This window comes from Artemia franciscana, chromosome 16 (assembly GCF_032884065.1).
Source record: "Artemia franciscana chromosome 16, ASM3288406v1, whole genome shotgun sequence".
NCBI lineage: Eukaryota > Metazoa > Arthropoda > Branchiopoda > Anostraca > Artemiidae > Artemia > Artemia franciscana.
In genome coordinates this window covers 31,093,873-31,115,813 of record NC_088878.1, presented here as the reverse complement: position 1 = coordinate 31,115,813, position 21,941 = coordinate 31,093,873, and the positions used below count along the sequence as shown (strand labels likewise).

Here is a 21,941-nt window from a genome sequence, read left to right as displayed (position 1 = left end):
TGTATTATCTAAAATATAGCAATAGCGATGTAAAATGTTTAAAAGAACTCTAGTCTCTGAATTATCCCGATCCTGCCCATGAAAGCAATCTTTGGATGGATGCAATGAGGCCTCCTAGATGGGCAATCAAATCTTGTAAATCGTGACCCAAAAAGCAATTGTTTTCCGCAAAAATTTAATTGGGAAAAGCTCTTTGCTCATCTACAGATCTCTCTAACCGGGAAATTTGCCGTCGTATAATTTGCCTCGGCGACACACGCTTAGGGAATGACATTTGGCACACGTCTTTAGAAATGCTTGGCAATTCCTTTTTGACTTCAGAATCCAACTACAGGAATAAACTCGTAGAAATTCAGTCATTATTATTGATGCGAACTCGCTGGAACTAAAGTGTGCATTTGTTATGGTGTGCATCATCACATGAATTTGTGATGGTGTTTGTGTTAAAATGAAAATAGAGGTAGTCTTTGTATGGTTTTTATATGCTGATGGTTTTGCTCAATTAACTGGAAGGACGGTGAAGACAAAATATGGTTTAGTTAAAGGTGTATTAGTTGTTCCACCAAATAAAGATCTGCAACCAGTGGAAGCATTCTTAGGAATTCCATATGCATCACCCCCTGTAGGGCCTCTGAGATTTGCTCCGTCAGTTCCGCCAACAGCATGGAATGGAGTTAGAAATATGGACCGATTTGGCCCTGCTTGTCCTCAAGTCCTCCCAGATATTAGCAACGAAGAGGAAGCCTTAAAATCAGTTTCGAAGGGAAGGTTGAGCTATTTTAAGCGACTATTGAAGTACTTACGGAGTCAAAGTGAAGACTGCTTGTACTTAAATATTTACTCACCTATTACAGGTAATTAATTATAATTACAGGTAATATATTATATATTAAGCGCTGTGTATATTTGTTATCGTGAATGTCCGAAATTAGTAAATGTCGACATTCACTGGTGAATGTTTGAAATACCTTTTTTTTCTCCTTGGATTTAGTCAGCATCGCCAATCAACATTTTCAGTTTTATTTAATCCCTTTCTGAGATTTATAACCCAATTTAACCTAACCTAAACTTAACTTTTCACCATCAAAGCTTGCATAAGACTGAAAAGGCTGATTCGCAAAGCAGAATGAAACCATTCATTCAATTCTCATGAATTCATGAGTGGTGATTGAATGGAATGACTCCATTCGCAAATTGAATCCAAGCAGAGAAAAGCGAATTCTGGACATTCTCAGTCGAAAGTCGACATTAACTAGATTTCGGATATCCATAGTAATATATTTACTAAACTGTCACACTTTCTGGTTAATCCATAACCAGAGTGCTCTGATAATCAAAGAAGTTGTCATTGAAGTTGATCCTTAGTGCCCATGACTGCCCATGCCAGCGCTCTTTGAATTATAATAATTTGTGGGTTGGTGAGTATGACCCCACAATATGGACATAGTATTTAGTTGCTGCCCCACCAAGTATTATTATTAATATTTTCAATTCTTTTTTTCTTTCTTTCTTATGATAGTGAATTTAAATGAAGTTATATATATGTTTTTTTACTTGGTTCACCCCACGTCAACCGCTCTTTTTTGGGTGGGTCATAGGGATTTTTTGTATGTAAATCGTTATTTTTGTTAAATAAATATACCATCATCAGCAGCAGCAGCTTGCTAATTAAGGTACCCAAAGAAATATATTAAACTGGATATTAATTCTGATGTTTTTTTTTATTTTGCTCAATTTATTTTTAGCATGGATACACTGTAGCGAACATGAAATTTTTGCCCAAGTGACTGTACATTTTTAGCTTTTGGAAGAGAGGTTGGAGGTAGTAAATCAACGAATCCTTCTTCTAGCTCTCTTCCATCTATAATAATGACTTTTTTGACAATGACTTTTTTTTACTTTTCCACAGTAATGACAATTTTTGCAAGTAATGGCACTTTTGGTCTAGTTCAGATGTGCATGCTCTAGTTTTACAGTAACGATACTGAAGTACCGGGTTTGATACCCCTCCATCCAATGAAATATTTGTCCTGATCGTAAAAACGTAACAAAAACGCATGTAAACAAATTTTTGATGTGTTGTTTTTATTTTTGTAAACCCTGCCCTGGAGAAATTCTCTTTTATGGAACTAGGTGTTATTGTTTATATCTATCCTTATATCTATCCCTTATATCCTTATATCTAATAATATATCCTTATATTATTACATATATTATTATATAGATATCCTTATATCTATCCTTGAAAATTGCATTCATTTGTTTTTCTGTCACTGAACACAGCGCCATGATTTTTTCATAATTTTAAGGAGCGACCCGGCTCAATAGTAACCACAACTCTGAAAAATGGAATTTTGATACCAATAGCTACATCTAAAGAATCACATTGTAATGTTGATTTTAAATATATAAGTTTCATCAAGTTTAGTCTTACCCATCAAAAGTTACGAGTCGGAGAACATTTGCCTTATTTTAGAAAGTAGGGGGAAACAACCCTTAAAAGTCATAGAATTTTAACGAAAATCACACCATCAGATTCAGTGTATCAAAGAACCCTATTTTAGAAGTTTCAAGCTCCTATCTACAAAAATGTGGAATTTTGTGTTTTTTGCCAGAAGGCAGATCACGGATACGTGTTTGTTTGTTTGTTCGTTTGTTTTTTTTCCAGGGGTGATCGTATCGATCCAGTGGTCCTAGAATCTTGCAAGAGGGCTCATTTTAACGTAAATGAAAAGTTCTAGTGCCCTCTTTAAGTAACCAAAAATTGGAGGGCACCTAGGCCCCTTCCCTTGCTAATTATTTTCCCAAAATCACAGAATCAAAATTCTGATATAACCATTCTATTCAGCGTAGTTGAAAAACCTTATAAATATGTCTTTGGGGACGACTTAATCACTCACAGTCCCTGTGGTAGGGGCTACAAGTTACAAACTTTGACCAGTGCTTGCACATAGTAATGGTTATTTGGAAGTGTACAGAGGTTTCCAGGAGTATTTTTGGTTGGGAGGAGTGGTCGAAAAAAGGAGGATATGTTGGGGTAACTCTCCTTGGAGGAATTTGTCATCGGGGAAGGAAATTTCCATGAAGGGAGTGCAGGATTTTATAGCATTATTAAAAAATACAATGAAAAAATAAATATGAAAAAAAAGTTTCAACTGAAAGTAAGGAGCAGCATTAAAACTTAAAACGAACAGAAACTATTACGCATATGATGGGCTCACCTCCTCCTAATACCTGGCTCTTTACGCTAAAGTATTTTTAGTAATTTCAACTATTTATTCTACGGCTTTTGTGATTCAGAGGTCATTCTTAAGAAATTGCGACAAAATTTAAGCTTTAGTATAAAGAGCGAGGTACTGACGAGGGGTTGAGGCCCCTCATAAACGTAATAAAAACATGAGAATACAGAAGTAAGTTACGTAAGCTAATTTTTAAGTTACGTATATCTTTTACTAATTATAATTTAAATCAAAATCAAATCTATACCTGTCATTGCTATTCAGACTTTAGATGAAAACATTCGTAAAAAATTAGAAGTTCTAGTTGCCTTTTTAAGTAACCAAAAAATCGGAGGGTACCTAGGCCTCCTCTCCCGCACGTTTTTTTCTCAAAATCATTCGATCAAAACTATGAAAAAGCCATTTAGACAAAAAAATAAATATGTAAATTTCGTTTCAATTATTCATCTGCGGAGAGCCAAAATCAAAACATGCATTGATTCAAAAACGTTCAGAAATTAAATATATAAAAAACAAGTTTTTTTTAATGGAAAGTAAGGAGCAACACTAAAACTTAAAACGAACAGAAATTACTTTGTATATGAAAGGGCCTGCTTCCTCATCAACGCCCCGCTCTTTACGCTAAACCTTTTACTAGTTTTAAAAAGTAGAGTTAAGAGAAAGAGTCAAACTTTAGCGTAAAGAGCGGGGCGTTGATGAGGAAGTATCCCCTTTCATAGACGAAGTAAATTCTGTTCGTTTTAAGTTTGAATGCCGCTTTTTACTTTCCGTTAAAAAAAACTTGTTTTTTTATATTTAATATTGTTAAGAATTGCTCACGTCAATTTTCAATTGGCACAAGTATCTGTCTATAAGTTTTATACGGCTGCAATCTCCCGTGTTTTGAGTTTTCCATGTCTGAAATTGTCCTTGGTCCAATAATTTACAGTGAGATTTATATATAATATTAAGTAATTTGAAAAATCTGGCCAAAGGTATGGTATCTCTAAAATGGCTCGTAAAACAAATTTTTAGCAAACAAAAGACAGAACCAGCACGTGATTTATTTTTTTTTTTTTTTTTGTTTCGCGTTCGAAGTTATTATTTTCTATTTACACATTTTTCGTATATATTGGTATAGCAACAAGAAATATTTTTGGTTAAGAGAGAAGGGTAAAATATTATTTAGGGGGCTATTCCTCCCTTGACAGTTTTCTTATTTCATAGTGCTATCAGTCAAGAGCCTTGCTAGGAAACTACCCAAGGGGGGGGGTAATACAATCAGAATGTTGTTTTCACAAGAATTTAAAAGAGAGTACTTCTCTTTTTCCTCCTTTAATACTACTACTACTACTAACAACTCACCGCAGGACCAAGCCGCCTGATGCCAACACAGCTTCGCACGCTCCTCCTCCATCCTAATCTATTCAGAGCCTCCCTCTTTACACCCTCCGAAGAAGTTCCCATTTGCTTTAAATCTTTCCTTATGACATCCTCCCACCCCAGACGAGGACGACCTGCTTTCCCTTTAGCCCTAGACGGTTGTCCAAAAAGTACAATCATCGGCAATATGTCATCCTTCATCTGCAGAACAGGCCCTAACCATCTCAATCTTTCTTTTATTATAGCCCTAGAAAGCGGGATTGAACCACACTTCTCGTACAACCTACTGTTTGAAATACGATCAGTCAGAAGGGTACCCAGAACAATCCGTAGGTGAATTCTCTGGAAAACATCTAGTAAATCTTATCCGCTTTTCGGAACGCCCATGCTTCAGAGCCATATTTGACCACTGTCATCACTGTAACCTTCCAATACTCTAACTTACCAAAGTAAGTGAAGCTGCCTGACTGATCAATCTTTTCGTTACCCAGCTTCACCTTCTCATCTTCACTTATTCCTAGCCTAAGTGATTGAGTCTTTTTTTTAAATAATTTTTAAAGGGCTTACTATTTCCTGAATGGGGTAGGGGGAAACTTCCCATATTCCGTCCCCGTTGTCACCATGCTATCAATATATACACAGCAAAAAAAATTCCAGTTAAAGACAAAAAACGAACTATTATGACTTATTTGTTATCATTAATATGGCTTCTTGCTTTGAACCAATTTGTGGATGGCACTAAAATGGCACGTAGAACTGGGGACAAAGAAAGAAGGAGAGGAGTCCTAAGTAGACGTATGATATCTCAAAGCCTATTAGCAATCTCAAAAGTACTTCTCAATAGCAGTTGGGACCTCTTCAGATTGCACCATGTTGTATTACAGCATCAAATGGAGTAAATTGCTACTTATCTGTGGCAAGATCTCTTCAAGATCTCTTTTTTTTAGCTTTAAAGCCAGTGAACTTCCGAATATCCCTTGGAATAATCTTTTCTCTGGTGTTTTATGATCTGTTACTGAATGCAATCAATCTTTGTGGAATATAAGGGAAAGAAACAAATAAATATATATCCGTGACAACCTTCTCGCGAAAAAACTGAGAAATTTTAAGATTTTGCATCTAGAGACTTGAAACCTCTGATTTGAAATTTCGTGCTTCATGTTCAGCTGAATAGAGTCGTTTTTATCAAAAACGTATTAAGCAGTTTTCATCCCCTTTTTGCAGTTTTTTGGCTCTTTTCCTAACGCAAGTGTTTTTACAGTAATAAAATTTTGACATATTTTAATAATAGTTCTGTTTCTTAGAGTTATAATTTCTAGTGACAAAGGTTGCCCCTTGTTTACCGTTCATTACCGACTTTGGAAAAGTTGGACCGAATGTATAAAGGGCTTGCATATGATAGAGATTATTTTGTTGTTGTTTTTTTTCCAGTTAGAAGGTTCTGAGCATTACAGATTTATATTAACAATAATAACAAAGATATTCTGCAAGTATTAAAAGTTGGTTACTGCCATTGACAGTGAAAACGATATCAATTTTTTCAATTGGTTTAAAGAAAGCTTAACAAACATACTATATATACTAAAAACAATACAAAAAAAAAAAAAATAGAAAATTCAATATCAGAAGCAACGCTATAACATTGACTATAGTAAAAGATCAAAAGGCTTCAACATAGAATCTTATTTTCTTTGAAAGTCACTCCGTATAGAAGGGTTGCTTGCATAAAATTCGGAGGGGCCTCACTCGATTGGAAATTGTAAGTTGTAGTGTCTCTTTTCTGGGTCAAAAGTGATTGAAGGGCAACCATCCCCTCTTTAAAGCCTTTTTTCCCAAATGCATCCCACCAAATTTTTAGACGGCCATTTTGTTCAAAATGGTCCAAATGTCACATCACTTTGCCTCTAGGGCTGACAATACCCCCCCCCCCCCCCATTTCCCTCTGGGTAAGGGTTTAAAGTTATGCAAGTTGTCCATTGTTAACCTATAAGTTTTGGGGAAAGAGGGAATGTTTGATCCTGAGTCTCATACAATTTGCTCGTTTTATACAAGCAGGATTTATCACTAGAAAAAGGGAAAATGTTTGATCCTGGGTGTATACAAAACAGCTAAAGACGTTAAAGTGAAACTTTGGAGAATGTTTAGGGGTATGTTGAACAATACTGAAAGGCACTGTTTGTATCCTGTTTATCAAAAAGGAGAATCTGCAATATCATAAAAACGGCTGAGTGTTTAATTTGAAACTTTCAGGGCATGTTAGGGATATTGAATAAGTGGTTGGAAGGCTACCTGCCCCCTGCCATGCCCTTATTAGCTGCCCTTGTTCCAAAAGCGTTCGATCAAAACTTGAAATTTCCATGTTGTTCAAAATGGTCTAATGGCCAAATAACTATGCCGTTGGGATGAAATAACCCCCTTCAGCTTTTGAGAAGGCTACCGAACAAAATCAAAACACGCTGTGTGCATGCTGGTTGTCAAAAGCCTATATCAGCAATATCTAAGGAACTGCTGAGGATATTAAGTTACAAACTTCAAAGTGTGTTGAGGGGGATGTTGGAAAGTGATCAGAATGCAACCAGCCATCTTGTTCTTTTTTATAACCCCTGCCCTCCGGACTGATAAAAATTTTGAAAGATAGATTTTGTTCAAAATAGTCAAAACGTCTAGTAACTATGCCTCCGGGGATGTAATGTCCTCCATAGCCCACAGGAAAAGGATTGTAAATTAAGCAATTTGCCCTTTTTTCCACGCAGGATTTATCATGAGAACAAGGGGCTTAAGTATTCAAGTAGGCTTAAGTAATCGAAAAGTCACATAAATATACCTCCTGGGATTTGACAACCCCCACAGCTTCAAGGAAAGTGTTGTAAGCTATATAAGTTGCCGTTTTTAATATATAAGGCTGGTTATTTGGGAGGGGGTATGATTGATCCCGAGTCTGCAAAAAGGATAGGCTAATTGAGGTAAAACTTTTAGAATGTCAAGAGTGGGATATCAAGCAAAATCAAAACAAAATATATGCATAAGGATTGTCAAAAGGGAACAACAGCAATACTTAAGGAGCGGCTAAGGTTATTAAGTTGAAACTTTAAAGGCATGTTGAGAGGGATGTGAAAATGGAACAGAGGGCAACCAGTCCCTTTTGGCATTTTTAGATACACCCCTTTATACTGAATAAAACTTTAAAAAGGCATATTATCCAAAATAATCAGAAGTTCTAACAGCTACACCTCCTCGCATGGCACGCCACCACAACCTGGGGGCAAGGAATGTAAATTAGGCAATTTGTTCATTTTTACATGCCTGGTTTATAATTGAGAAAGGTGGGAATGTTTATCCTGGATGCGTCCAAAAAGCATAAGGGTGTTGAGGTGAAATTTTGGAGAGTTTTGAGGGATATGTTGAGCCGAATAACAACAAAATAAAAACTATCTGCATCCAAGTTATTGAAAAGGCGTATCTACAATGTCTTAGGAACGGGTAAGGGTATTAATTTGAAAATTTCAGGGCCACCACTATTGCTACTATTACTCCGTCACTACTACTAATACTGCAGCTGCAAAAGCAACTGGCTGTGACTGGGACTGTGACTACTTCCGACAGCGACAACTTACAGCTGTGACTGCAACTGCAATTACATCTACTTGTGACTAGTTTCAGGGAATGTCGAGGAGGATTTTGAACAGAATCAAAACGTACTTTATGCATGCTGATTGTTAAAGGGATTCGAAAGCGCTATCACAGGAATGGCTGACGGCATTTGGTTGAAACTTCAGGGAATGTGGAAATAAGTCAAAATCCATAGAATGTTGAAATGGATATTCTACTCGATTAAAAGACAATATGTGGATCCCGGTCGTCAAGAGGGCGTATTTGCAATATCTAGGGAACGACTAATGACATTTAGTTTAAACTTTCAAAGAACGCTGAAGTCAAAAAACGCTACTTAGAACTAATAAAACAGAATTGAATATTTTAATTCTTCAGCCAAAGACGTGAAAACTGGAAATACTCTTTATGTTAACCATTAATAAACTTTAGCGATACAAACAAGCCAAAATTAAATTTTTAAAGAAATATCCTGAAAACAAATTAGACTAAACACATTTTTTAAATGTTAATCTTTAAAAACGAAATAATGTGAAAAATTTTAATTACGGAATTTCAAAAGATCCATATATTTATATATTAATAAATAAAAAACCAAGTTTTTTAACTTAAAGTAAGGAGTGACACTAAAACTTAAGACGAACAGAAATTACTCCGTGTGTGAAAGGGGCTGTTCCCTCCTAAACGCCCCACTCTTTACGCTAAAGTTTGACTCTTTCTCTCAATTTTACTTTTTTAAAAAGTAAAAAAAATTTGCGTAAAGAGCGGGGCGTATATTTTTTTTACGTATATGAGGGGTTTTCCCCCTCGTTAATACCTCGCTCTTTGCACTAAAGTTTAAATTTTGTCCCGATTCTTTAAGAATGACCCCTGAATTACAAAGGCCGTAGAATAAATAGTTGAAATTACTAAAAATACTTTAGCGTAAAGAGCAAGGTATTTAGGAGGAAATGAACCCGTCATATGCGTAATAATTTCTGTTCGTTTTAAGTTTTAATGCTGCTTCTTACTTTCAGTTGAAAAATCGTTTTCATATTTTATTTTATAGTTTTTTTAAATAATGCTAGAAAATCCTGCACCCTCTTCATGGAATTTCTCTTCCCTTATGACAAATTCCTCCAAGAAACGATTCTCCTACTATGCCCTCTCCCCTCCTTCCAACCAAAAACATAGTCATTATATATTTCGACTATTTTGAACAAAATGGCTATCTCAAAATTCTGATCCATTGACTTTGAGAAAAAAATGAGCATGGGAGGGGCCTAGATGCCCTCTAATTTTTTGGTCACTTTAAAAGGGCACTAGAACTTGTAATTTCCGTTAGAATGAGCCCTCTCGAGACATGCTAGGACTACTGGGTCCTTACGATCACCCCTGAGAAAAAAAAACAAAAAACAAAAACGAAAAAACAAATAAATACCCACCCATCATCGGTCTTTAGGTAAAAAATACGAAGTTCCACGTTTTTGTAGATAGGAGCTTGACAATTCTACAACACAGTTCTCTGATGCGCTGAATGCGATGGTGTGAATTTCGTTAAGATTCTCCGACTTTTAGGAGATGTTTCCCCCTATTTTCCAAAATAAGGCAAATTTTTTCAGGCTTGTAACTTTTTATGGGTAAGATTAGATTTGATGAAACTTATATATCTAGAATCAGCATAAAAATCCAATTGTTTTGATGTATCTATTAGCATCATTTTTTTTTTTTTTTTTTTTTTTTTTTACTATTGAGCCGGGTCGCTCCTTACTACAGGTTCGTTACCACGAACTGTTTAAAATATTCGGTTTGGTTTCATTATTCCTTTCCAGTGATCTTAACTATTGCAGTGATTATTTTTTTTTTGTCTTCGATGTTTTGAAAAACGAAACACACTATTAAGGAAAAACAAATGGTTTTCAAAAAAACGTAAGTTACACAAAATGATTTAGAACTTGAATTGGTCAGAGGGGTAATTTTTGTTTGTTTTAAGTTTGCCTTGAATATTTGATTTTATTCTTTATCGTTTTAAGTTCTATTATTCATCTTTATCAGCATCTGTTCCCTTTTCAGCATCTTTTTACAAAAGTACAGCGGAGCTATAATATGGAGAGGGCAAAAAAAAAAAACTACCAGAAATCATAATGAACAATGAATGAAAAGTTCAAAGAAACAGATGTTATACTTAAAAAAAAAATGAAACCAATAACGAGCTGTTTAATGTACCAAAAATCAAACTGATATTCAACTCAAGCTCAAAGCGAACAAAAATTACTGGATATATGAACTTGGAAGTCGTCCTCAATGTACCTCAATTGCAAATATGAAAAAATACAGATATTAAAAGACAGATATTTAAGTTAAAATAAACAGATATTTCAACGGAAGTAGCTGTTATTAATAATTGTCTAGTTGTCCATATAAATACTATTGACTCTGTTTCCAGATTATTTCCACGAGACAGGAGGAAGTGGCTGATCAATCTTTCTCCAAGTCCTCAAAAGAAATTTCTTCTGCTCCAGGTGTTTAACCGATGAAAGGAATTTGTTCAGACTCCAAGGATAATAAAGCTTCCAATTATTAAATTCCAAAATTTAGGCTAATTTATAGGTTAGAGTAATTGATTATGGCAGAGATGCGGATATTGCAACTCTAGTCTTGCTTTGAGGGCTTAAATTCTTAGTTTGGGGTCATAAACAGTTTATACTTTTAAAATCTTATTGTGTCTAATTTTACAAATAAGACAATTATCAAAAATTAACATAAATGGAAAAGTGAAAAAAAAGCCTGGATGATTACAAATACATGCATAGACACTTATATGCGGGGACACCAATAGTGGAGGATATAGGAGGTAATTGCCGCTCCTACACTTTGAAAAATACCTTCTTTTAGGTTTTCATTGAAATTGAATTGAAACAATAACCCCCTAGATTTTGAAACATACCATTTTTTGTATATATAATAAAAAAAAGAAAGATAACTCTTGACCACCTTCCCTTCATTCCTTAGGGAAGAGATGGGGTTTCAAACCTGCAAGTCATTACAACTTTTTAAAAATACTTATCATTCAAAATCAAGAGCATTTGTGTTTGAGTCTTTAGTAAGGAATCAGGGCAAAAAGATACTATTGGGGTGAATCACTCCTTACTTACAGTTTATCACCACGAATTGTTTTAATACTTTTGATGAAGTTTCGAAAAACTGAAAATTTGGGTTTGGAGTATGCTTCCTCGCCACAGTTAAAACTGTCAAGCCGTTATGGGTATTGTAGCTGAAACCGATTTTATTCAATGACATCCCAAGACTTAGGACTCCCACAGACTACATTCACATTGTAGCTTCGATAGTACTCCCAAATATAAAATACCATTGCAGTCCCCAATATTCGGCTTTTAGGATTACAAATTACCATTGTAGCCTCCAAATATTAATTACCATTATAATCTCCAAATATTTGGCTTTTTAAACAGAAAGGGACCTTGACAATTTTTAGTGATTAATGATTGAAAAGTGGAGAATCTTTTCTCTCGAAGCCCAACGTTTGGACTAGCTCATAAATAATCTTTGGAAAGAGATTGAAAAGTTTCTCGCGTGGACATTTTAAAAGACCATAGCAAAATGTCAAAGTTAAAAGGAGTTTGAACTTTTCATTGGAAGATTTGTCGTTAGAAAAGGATGTTGAAGCCATTTTGAACATTAAAAACGCGCATACAATCCGATAAATTAGAAGCGCAATAGTAATAAAAAAATATAACTCAATGAATAAAAAGTGCAGCAGTTGCAAAAGAGTAATAAAAAAAAGACAAATGTATCTATATAGACTTGGCTTTTTTTCGTTTCTATCAAGAAACAGACATGTTATTTTTCATATTTAATCCAAACCATACTTTCAACAATAAATCAGTTATTGTTGATTATATATATATCAACAATGTTCTAAAGAGAGCCTTCGAACCAAGACTTACCGTGCTTTTGTAACCCTCAGACCTAGACTGCTTTTTGTAGTGTGTGCTAGAAGGGGCTTAAAAACATTTTGCTAGAGAATATCATAGGCAGCACAATACCATTGCCTAAGTAAAGAACGGTGTTCTTTAGCACAACGCACAACGTATAACCTTTCTTTTAGACCAGGGCACTTTGTTTAAAAGCAATTGGCGTAGAAGGTTCATAAAGGATTAAATTGCAAATTAAAAGGGCTAGTACCCTTTTTAGTAGTGAAAAGTGATTTCATGGCAATTACACCCTTCCCCCCAACACCCATCATTAATACAAAACCATCCAATCAAAATTTGAGATAGCTGTTGTGTTCAGGGAAATTGAACGAACCAAAAGACGTTATTTGCATCATTATTCTACTGCATCTACTCCTACAATTACTGCTGCTATTATTATTGCTGCTACTGCTGCAAATAAAGCTAAGACTACTACTATTAATTCTACTACTACTACTTCTACTGTTGTAACTATAAAAAAAGAACGCCGAAATCCTATAGGCATGTTTGTATTCTCCTGATGAGTCCTTGTTTTTAGTGGTCGCCTTTGAACTATTTGTTTGATTTATAGCTTTAAATATGCGGTATATGACGAATTATCATTATGGATGGGTAGGGATAAGGCTTTGTTCAAGTATTTATCTATATTAATTATTGAAGTAGGAAAATAGTTTTCCTTTTTTCTTCTGTCTTATATAAATATATATATATATATATATATATACTAGCTGTTGGGGTGGCGCTTCGCGCCACCCCAACACCTAGTTGGTGGGGGCGCTTCGCGCCCCCCCAAGCCCCCCCGCGCGCGTAAGTCGTTACGCGCCATATTAGTTACGCGCCATTGTAGTTGTGTCCCTATGTCCCACCTGTGAATATAGATAGATATATATATATATATATATATATATATATATATATATATATATATATATATATATATATATATATATATATATATATATATATATATATATATATATATATATATATATATATGTTTTTAACTACGTAAAACTTGCGAATATACAACATTCTTTGCTGTCCCATTGTCTGTGCATATAAATAGATTGTCAGGTTTACCGACTCTTGAACATGCAACATATAATGGTCCATGGGAAAACAATCCGTATTCAGATCTATACCTCATGATTCTAATGATTGCCCTTGAGCTTTGTTGATGGTGATTGCTAATCGACCATTCCCTGAGTCGCCATCGTCATTTATATATCCCCCTGTGCACCCCGGCGTCCCCTTTGTAGTTATGTCCCTGTGTCCCGGTCGTCATTTATATTCCCTGTGTCCCGGTCGTCATTTGTGTCCCGGTGTTCCAGTCTGTGATTTCTCTTTGAGTGTCCCGGGCGTCATTTATATTCCTTGTGTCCCGGTGTCCCGGTCGTCATTTATATCCCCCTGTGCCCCCCGGCGTCCCCATTGTAGTTGTGTCCCTGTGTCCCGGTCGTCATTTATATTCCCTGTGTCCCGGTCGTCATTTGTATCCCGGTGTCCCGGTCTGTATATACATTCGTTTTTTAGTTTTGTTTTTCTCCTTTATTTTTTTCCTTTTTTCTTTTTTTTCTTTTTTAGTTTATTTAGATTTTTAGATTTTTTAGTTTTTTTATTAGTTTTTTATATTTATATTTATATTTTTTATATTTATTGATATTTTTTTAGTTTTCTTTTTCTCTTATTTTTCAGTTTTTTCCTTTTTTTTAGTTTTTTCTTTTTTAGTTTTTAGTTTTTTTTGTTTTTTACCTTTTTTTAGTTTTTTTAGTTTTTTTAGTTTTTTAGCTTTTTTAGTTTTTTTATTAGTTTTTATTTTTTTTTAGTTTTTGCCTTTTTTTAGTTTTTTCAGTTTTTTTTAGTTTTTAGTTTTTTACCTTTTTTTTAGTTTTTTTTCGTTTTTTAGCTTTTTTAGTTTTTTTTCTTTTTAGTTTTTTTTTGTAGTTTTTACCTTTTTTAGTTTTTTTTCTTCTTTTGTATTAGTGTGAAATAATTCAGACGTCATATGCGGACAAACACGACGTCACTCGACAGACAGACAGACAGACATAACCCACAAACAACTTATTTTTATATATATTTATTCATATTTTTTTTGTTTTCTTTTTCTCTTTTATTTTTCAGTTTTTTCCTTTTTTTCAGTTTTTTTCTTTTTTGGTTTTTAGTTTTTTTTAGTTTTTTACCTTTTTTTAGTTTTTTTTAGTTTTTTTAGTTTTTTAGCTTTTTTAGTTTTTTTATTAGTTTTTATTTTTTTTGTAGTTTTTGCCTTTTTTTATTTTTTTCAGTTTTTTTTTAGTTATTAGATTTTTACCTTTTTTTAGTTTTTTTTAGTTTTTTAGCTTTTTTAGTTTTTTTTCTTTTTAGTTTTTTTTGTAGTTTTTACCTTTTTTAGTTTTTTTCTTCTTTTGTATTAGTGTGAAATAATTCAGACGTCATATGCGGACAAACACGACGTCACTCGACAGACAGACAGACAGACATAACCCACAAACAACTTATTTTTATATATATTTATTCATATTTTTTTAGTTTTCTTTTTCTCTTTTATTTTTCCGTTTTTTCCTTTTTTTTAGTTTTTTTCTTTTTTAATTTTTAGTTTTTTTTTAGTTTTTTACCTTTTTTTAGTTTTTTTTTTTTAGTTTTTTTAGTTTTTTAGCTTTTTTAGTTTTTTTATTAGTTTTTATTTTTTTTGTAGTTTTTGCCTTTTTTTATTTTTTTTCAGTTTTTTTTAGTTATTAGATTTTTACCTTTTTTTAGTTTTTTTTAGTTTTTTAGCTTTTTTAGTTTTTTTTTTCTTTTTAGTTTTTTTTGTAGTTTTTACCTTTTTTAGTTTTTTTCTTCTTTTGTATTAGTGTGAAATAATTCAGACGTCATATGCGGACAAACATGACGTCACCTGATCCACACACAGATCCACACACAGACAACTTATTTTTTTATATATATATATATATATATATATATATATATATATATATATATATATACATATATATATATATATATATATATATATATATATATATATATATATACATATATATATATATATATATATATATATATATGTCATGGGGGAAGAGAAATTCAATGAAAAGGGCGCGGGATTTTCTAACATTACTATAAAAAAAAAACAATGCAAAAATTAACATGGAAAAGTTTTTCAACTGAAAGTAAAGAGTAGCATTAAAACTTAAAACTAACAGAGATTATTACGCATATGAGGGGTTCTAAAAATTCTTTAGCATAAAGAGCGAGGTATTTAAGAGGAGATAAATACCTTGCTCTTTATGATAAGTGTTTTTAGTAATTTCAACTACTTATTCCACGGCATTTTTGATTCAGGGGTCATTCTTAAAGAATTGGGACAAAACTTAAGATTTATTGTAAAAGGCGAGGTATTAACGAGGGGACAAACCCCCTCATATACATAATAAAAAATATAAGAGCATAAAAGTTTGTTACGTAAGTTAATTCATAAGTTACGTGTATTTTTTACTAATAAAAACGTTCGTTAAAAATTAAAAGTTCTAGTTGCCTTTTTAAGTAACCGAAAAATTGGAGGTCAACTAGGCCTCCTTCCCCACCCCTCATTTCTCAAAATTGTCTGATCAAAACTAAGAGAAAGCCGTTTAGCCAAAAAAAAATGAATATGCAAATTTCATTTTACTAATTAATGTGCGGAGAGCAAAAATCAAAAATGCATTAATTCAAAAACGTTCAGAAATTAAATAAAAAAAAACTAGTTTTATAAACTGAAAGTAAGGAGCGATGTTAAAACTTAAAACGGACAGAAGTTACTCCGTATATAAAATGGGTTGTCCCCTCCGCAATCCCTTGCTCTTTACGCTAAAGCTTGATTCTTTGTCACAATTCTACTTTTTAAAACAATTAAAAACTTTAGCGTAAAGAGCAAAGGATTGCGGAGGGGACAACCCATTTCATATACGGAGTAATTTCTTTTCGTTTTAAGTTTTAATGTCGCTCCTTACTTTCAGCTAAAAAAATTAGTTTTTTTTTTATTTAATGAACTAAATAGAAACACACAATGCCAGAAATTCTTCAGGAAAGGTTGATGGTATTAAGCAAAAAAAATGAATGTGCATTGTCAGTTTAATATACATATACTGATATTTGTTCTTTAAAATATTAATTAATTTATAATTTTTAAAGGTGAAAACACCAAAAGAAAATTTTCAGTAAAGTGCAAATTGTGTTCTGGCTCTTAGAAAGCATATAGGTTTTGAGCCCTACTCATGTTAACATGTTGAGTGCTACTATGCCAGAACATAATTTGTGCTTTACTGAAAAAAAAAACAATGAATATGCATTATCAGCTGAATATACAGATGCTGATATTTATTCCTTAGAATATTAATTAATTTTTTATTTACTCAAGTTAAAAAGTGAAAACATGAAACATAATCAATGAAGTACAGATTATGTTCTGGCTTTTAGAAAGAATTTTGAGCCCTTGCTCGTTTTGAGTTTGACTCGGTTCTTCAATGTAATTTCTGCTCGTTTTGGGATTCATTTATTCATTGATGTTGATTTCTGGCAGTTTTATAGCTGGTAGATTTTTTGATTCTATTTTTGCTCTTTATTAGGCTTAATGGAGCTCTTTACTTTTTTTAAAAACCTTATTTTGTGGAAAATGATTTTTTAATTAATTAAAAAAGGACTATGTTATATGGGTAGGATAATCTTTCATATTATGAGCATAGATACTATCAAGACTTCAAAATACGTCTTTTTTGTGGATATGTTTCTTTAGTAGGAACAATTTATGAATAAGATAAATAAACAGTAGGTTTTGTTTATGTCAAAATGCAAACATATACCCTTTCCATTTTTTATCTTTTAGTTTAACATTATTATGTACACTGATTTAAAAGAATGCTAATTTTTTGTTAGTGCTTTTATTTTGTTTGTCTGTGCTCCTTAGGGGCATTCATGTTTCATACAGAGCGTTAAAATATATTATTGTTAGTGATGATTCATCTCTGAAAATCGTAAAAAAAAAATCAAAGAAAGTTGAAGAGGAACACCAAACCAAATACGAGCAGAAATAAAGTCAGATAATAATTCAAACTTCAGACAAACAGAAATCAGTATCAGTGAATAAATAAGGCCAAAAACAAACAGAAACTACAAGACACACCTTAAACGAACAAAAATTACCATAAGCAGAAGTAAGGATAACCCACTGGCATAGATGTCCCCTCAGAATGGCATAGGTGAAATATCTCAAGAACAGAATAAGGTATTCTGTTGAAATTTTCGAGAAAAAATAAATAGAACGTAAAACCAAATCAAACGAAACTATGTATGCCCATTTGAGCAAAATAGCTTTCGGACAGTATCCAAAGAAAAGCTAAGGCTATCACGCTGGAATTTTCAGGACATGTCGTTTAGAATGTTGATGGTACCCATAAGGCACTAAGTGAATCCAAGTTTGTCAAAGGAGTGTATGTTGAACATCTTCGAAACGCCTAAGAGTATTAAGTTGAAACTTCCAGGACATGTTTAGGGGGGTTGTTGAACTAAATAAGAAGTTCATTCAAGATTGTCAAAGTGGTATATTTCCAATATCCCAGGACCAGCTATGGGAAATAACCTGAAACTTTTAGGGTACACCGAGGGGAAAAGTAAATTAATATGTGTCTATACCCAAGGTTGTAATATGGTCATGGTCAAAAATCTTTCAGCAAACCCGAGCCTTAAAAATTATGCGGATTTTTAATTATGCATTAATTTAAACAATATTAACCCTATCTATCCGTTCAAAGCGTTATAGTACAACTATTATCACATTTTTTTCCAAATTTTTGTCCAGCATATAAATAACAATACAAAATCTTGATTCACAAGGAGATTAAATTTTAAAAGAATCAAATTCAACTGAAAGTAAGAAGCAACATTAAAACTTAAAACGAACGGAGGTTATTTTGGATATGAGTGGTGTTTGAAAAATGATTTTAAAAATTCTTAGTTTATTCGATAGAAAATAATATGTCACTGGAAAAACGAGCAGAAATTAAAGTAAAAAAAAAGTTTCTACACAAGGTAATTTTTTCAAAGAGAAGTAAAGGGCTAAGCTAAGGCAAAGATGAGCAGAAATACAGACAAATAATAAATTCATGAATAGAATACCCACAAACAACTATCAATAAATAAATGAAACTTCAAAAAACAGAAACTACAATAAAGAGCCAGCCAACACTCAAAACGAGCAAAAATTACCACAAACAGCGGTAGGGCTAACAACCCTGTCTAAGGATCAGAACGTAGTTATCACCTCACATAATACAAAATATATTGTACACCTTTCCTTTTATAATGATTAAAAATTCAAAATTTTTGAGACTTTCAGGTTGTTTGAAAAATTGTTGAGACATTTGTTCTTTTCCGTAATTTTGTTTATTATTGTGATTGTTTTAATATTATGAAAAATAAAATACATATCTCGAAATAAAATTGTTTTCAGTAACATGGATTACAATTGAGTTATTTTTAATTATTTCTGCTCATCTGCTTTGGTTGTTTTGAAGACTTTTTTTTTAATAAATAAAAGAAACAACAAATTTTGATTTTGACTGTCAAATCCGGTTTATCGAAATAAGTTCTAATCCCAATGGTCTAAAAAGCCTTATTATCATGTTCCCTCTCAACCAAGTTTTATTTTAGAAGAATGTAATTGCATTTGTCATTCCTTTCATTTTCTGCATGTAGTTTTATTAGTTACATGCAGATTTATTTTTGGACCCGGGCCAGAGTTTACAAAGTCTTGTACCTGCTCATATATTTCTGTACCTGGGCTGTAATCGATTTTGATCTATGATTAAATAAAAAAAAACTAATTTTTTTAGCTGAAAGTAAGGAGCGACATTAAAACTTAAAACGAACAGAAATTACTCCGTATATGAAATGAGTTGTCCCCTCCACAATTCCTCTCTCTTTACGCTAAAGCTTTTAATTGTTTTAAAAAGTAGAATTGTGGCAAAGAGTCAAACTTTAGCGTAAAGAGCGAGGGATTATGGAGGGGACAGCTCATTTCATATACGGAGTAATTTCTGTTCGTTTTAAGTTTCAATGTCGCTCCTTACTTTCAGCTAAAAAAATTATTTTTTTTTATTTAATTTCTGAACGTTTTTGAACTAATGCATGTTTGGTTTTGGCTCTCCGCACATAAATTATTAAAATGAAATTTGTATATTAATTCTTTTTTTGGCTAAATGGCTTTCTCTTAGTTTTGATCAGACGATTTTGAGAAATAAGGGGTGGAGAAGGAGGCTTAGTTGCCCTCCAATTTTTCGGTTACTTAAAAAGGCAACTAGAACTTTTAATTTTTAATGAACGTTTTTATTAGTAAAAAATATACGTAACTTAAGAATTAACTTACGTAACAAACTTTCATAACCTTATATTTTTATTATGTATACGAGGGGGTTTGTACCCTCGTTAATACCTCGCTCTTTACACTAAATCGTAAGTTTTGTCCCAATTCTTTAAGAATGACCCCTGAATCAGAAAGGCCGTAGAATAAATAGTTGAAATTACTAAAAATACTTTAGCATAAAGAGCAAGGTATTTATCTCCTCCTAAATACCTCGCTCTTTATGCTAAAGTATTTTTAGAACCCCTCATATGCGTAATAATCTCTGTTCGTTTTAAGTTTCAATGCTACTTCTTCCTTTCATTTGAAATACGTTTTCATGTTTATTTTTCATTGTTTTCTTATAGTAATGCTAGAGAATCCTGCGCCCTTGTCATTGAATTTTTCTTCCCCCATGACAGATTCCTCCAAGGAAAGATCCTCCAACATAGCCCACTCCCCTCAGCCCCACCCCCAAACAAAATAAAATCCCCCTAAAAACGTCTGTACACTTCCCAGTAACCATTACTATATGTAAACACTGGTCAAAGTTTGTAACTTGCAGCCCCACCCCCAGGGACTGTGGGGGAGTAAGTTATCCCCAAAGACATAGTTATTATGGTTTTCGACTATGCTGAACAAAATGGCCATCTCAAAATTTTTATCCGTTGACTTTGGGAAAAAAATGAGCGTGGGAGGGGGCCTAGATGCCCTCCAATTTTTTTGGTCACTTAAAAAGGGCACTAGAACTTTTCATTTCCGTTAGAATGAGCTCTCTTGCGGCATTCTAGGACCACTTGGTCGATACGATGACCCCTGGGGAAAAGAAAAAAAAAAAAAAAAAAAAAAACAAACAAATAAACACGCACCCGTGATTTGTCTTCTGGCAAAAAATACAAAATTCCAAATTTTTGTAGGTAGGAGCTTGAAACTTCTACAGTATGGTTCTCTGATACGCTGAATCTGATGGTGTCATTTTCGTTAAGATCCTACCACTTTTAGGGGGTGTTTTCCCCTATTTCCCTAAATAAGGCAAATTTTCTCAGGCTCGTAACTTTTGATAGGTAAGACTAAACTTGATGAAACTTATATATTTAAAATCAGCATTAAAATGCGATTCTTTTGATGTAGCTATTGATATCAAAGTTCAATTTTTTAGAGTTTTGGTTACTATTGAGCCGGGTCGCTCCTTACTACAGTTCGTTACCACGAACTGTTTGATAATTATACACTAACAAATGAGCCTGTTGGCCATCAGACATTAAAAAAAGTAACACTTCCCCGTGGAGAAAAAAGTATCTGGGAGAATTGTCTAGGTGTGATTTCGCAGGATGGGGAGGAGATTTGCTAGCAGGGATTTGAAAAATCAGTCTGACATTAAATAAAGCTGAAAGTAACTTTCAACTGAAATAAAGGAGCAACATTAAAATTTAAAACGAGCAGAAATTATTCAGTATGTGGGATAGGACTTCCTGTCCTAAGCCTTTGCTCTTTATGCCAAAGTTTGATTATTTGTTTTTATAACGCTTTAAGAAAGGCTGATCTTAAAGCGTTGAACTTGAGTGACGTACATTCTTAAAGAATTTTGAGATTAAAAATGAAAAATATGAACACTACTAGGAATGTTTTTGTGGACAAAATCAAATTTTAGATCAAAATCAAAAATAAGAATTTTTGACAAAAATTTTAAAATTTTTGTGGAAGGAGGGTATGAAACATAAGGATGCCTGTGTACACGGCAGATCGGACATTTGAAATATTTTGTTTTATGCTACAGCGTATCGAACTCCTTTCTTTTCATCGTTTATTTTCGTCATTTTTAACATTACTTTTTCTTTTTCTATCTTGATATTCTCTGTATTATTTTCTATATTCTATCTTATTGTTTTTCTATCTTCTTTTTCTATTCTTTATCTATCTTCTTTGTTCTGCTATTAATACATGCCTTTAGCTGAGCTCATTAACAAATGCTGTACAACCTATCTTGCTTCATAGAGAAACCATTATAAACCCAGATACGATTTAGAATTCCTTTTTTGATATATATTGCGGTGCATTTCACCTAATGTCCCTTATTAACTAGAATTTCCCTTTGTTGATAATTAGCAACATAATTTATCATCTGGTCAAGTATAATACTGGGTAATGAAATAGTATCTTAAGACAAGAAAGTCCTTACGAAAATATAAATGAATTATAAATTGATACCTAATCAAACGCCAATGTTCATTTCATTACGCTTGCAGTCTTCAAGTCTTTAGAGTATAGAAAAGGCAATATGGTAAACATACGTTATACAAACAAAATAAAAAAATAGTAAATAGAAATGATACAAAAAACAACTAAAAATGGAAGTAAATAAAAGAAAATGAAAATAAAATA

The 21,941-nt window shown here is 33.0% G+C and overlaps 1 protein-coding gene across 2 annotated transcripts in view; it reads left to right on the top strand.

Moving 5' to 3' along the window:
- The first annotated feature begins 340 nt into the window (after window positions 1-340).
- Window positions 341-21,941, top strand: part of LOC136037336 (neuroligin-4, X-linked-like) — a 183,501-nt gene continuing 161,900 nt past the window's right edge. For both annotated transcript variants that reach the window (XM_065720008.1, XM_065720007.1), the window contains exon 1: window positions 341-854. In XM_065720008.1, the coding sequence (XP_065576080.1) occupies window positions 449-854 (406 nt within the window). In that variant the 5' untranslated portion in view covers window positions 341-448. The remainder of the gene's footprint in view (window positions 855-21,941) is intronic.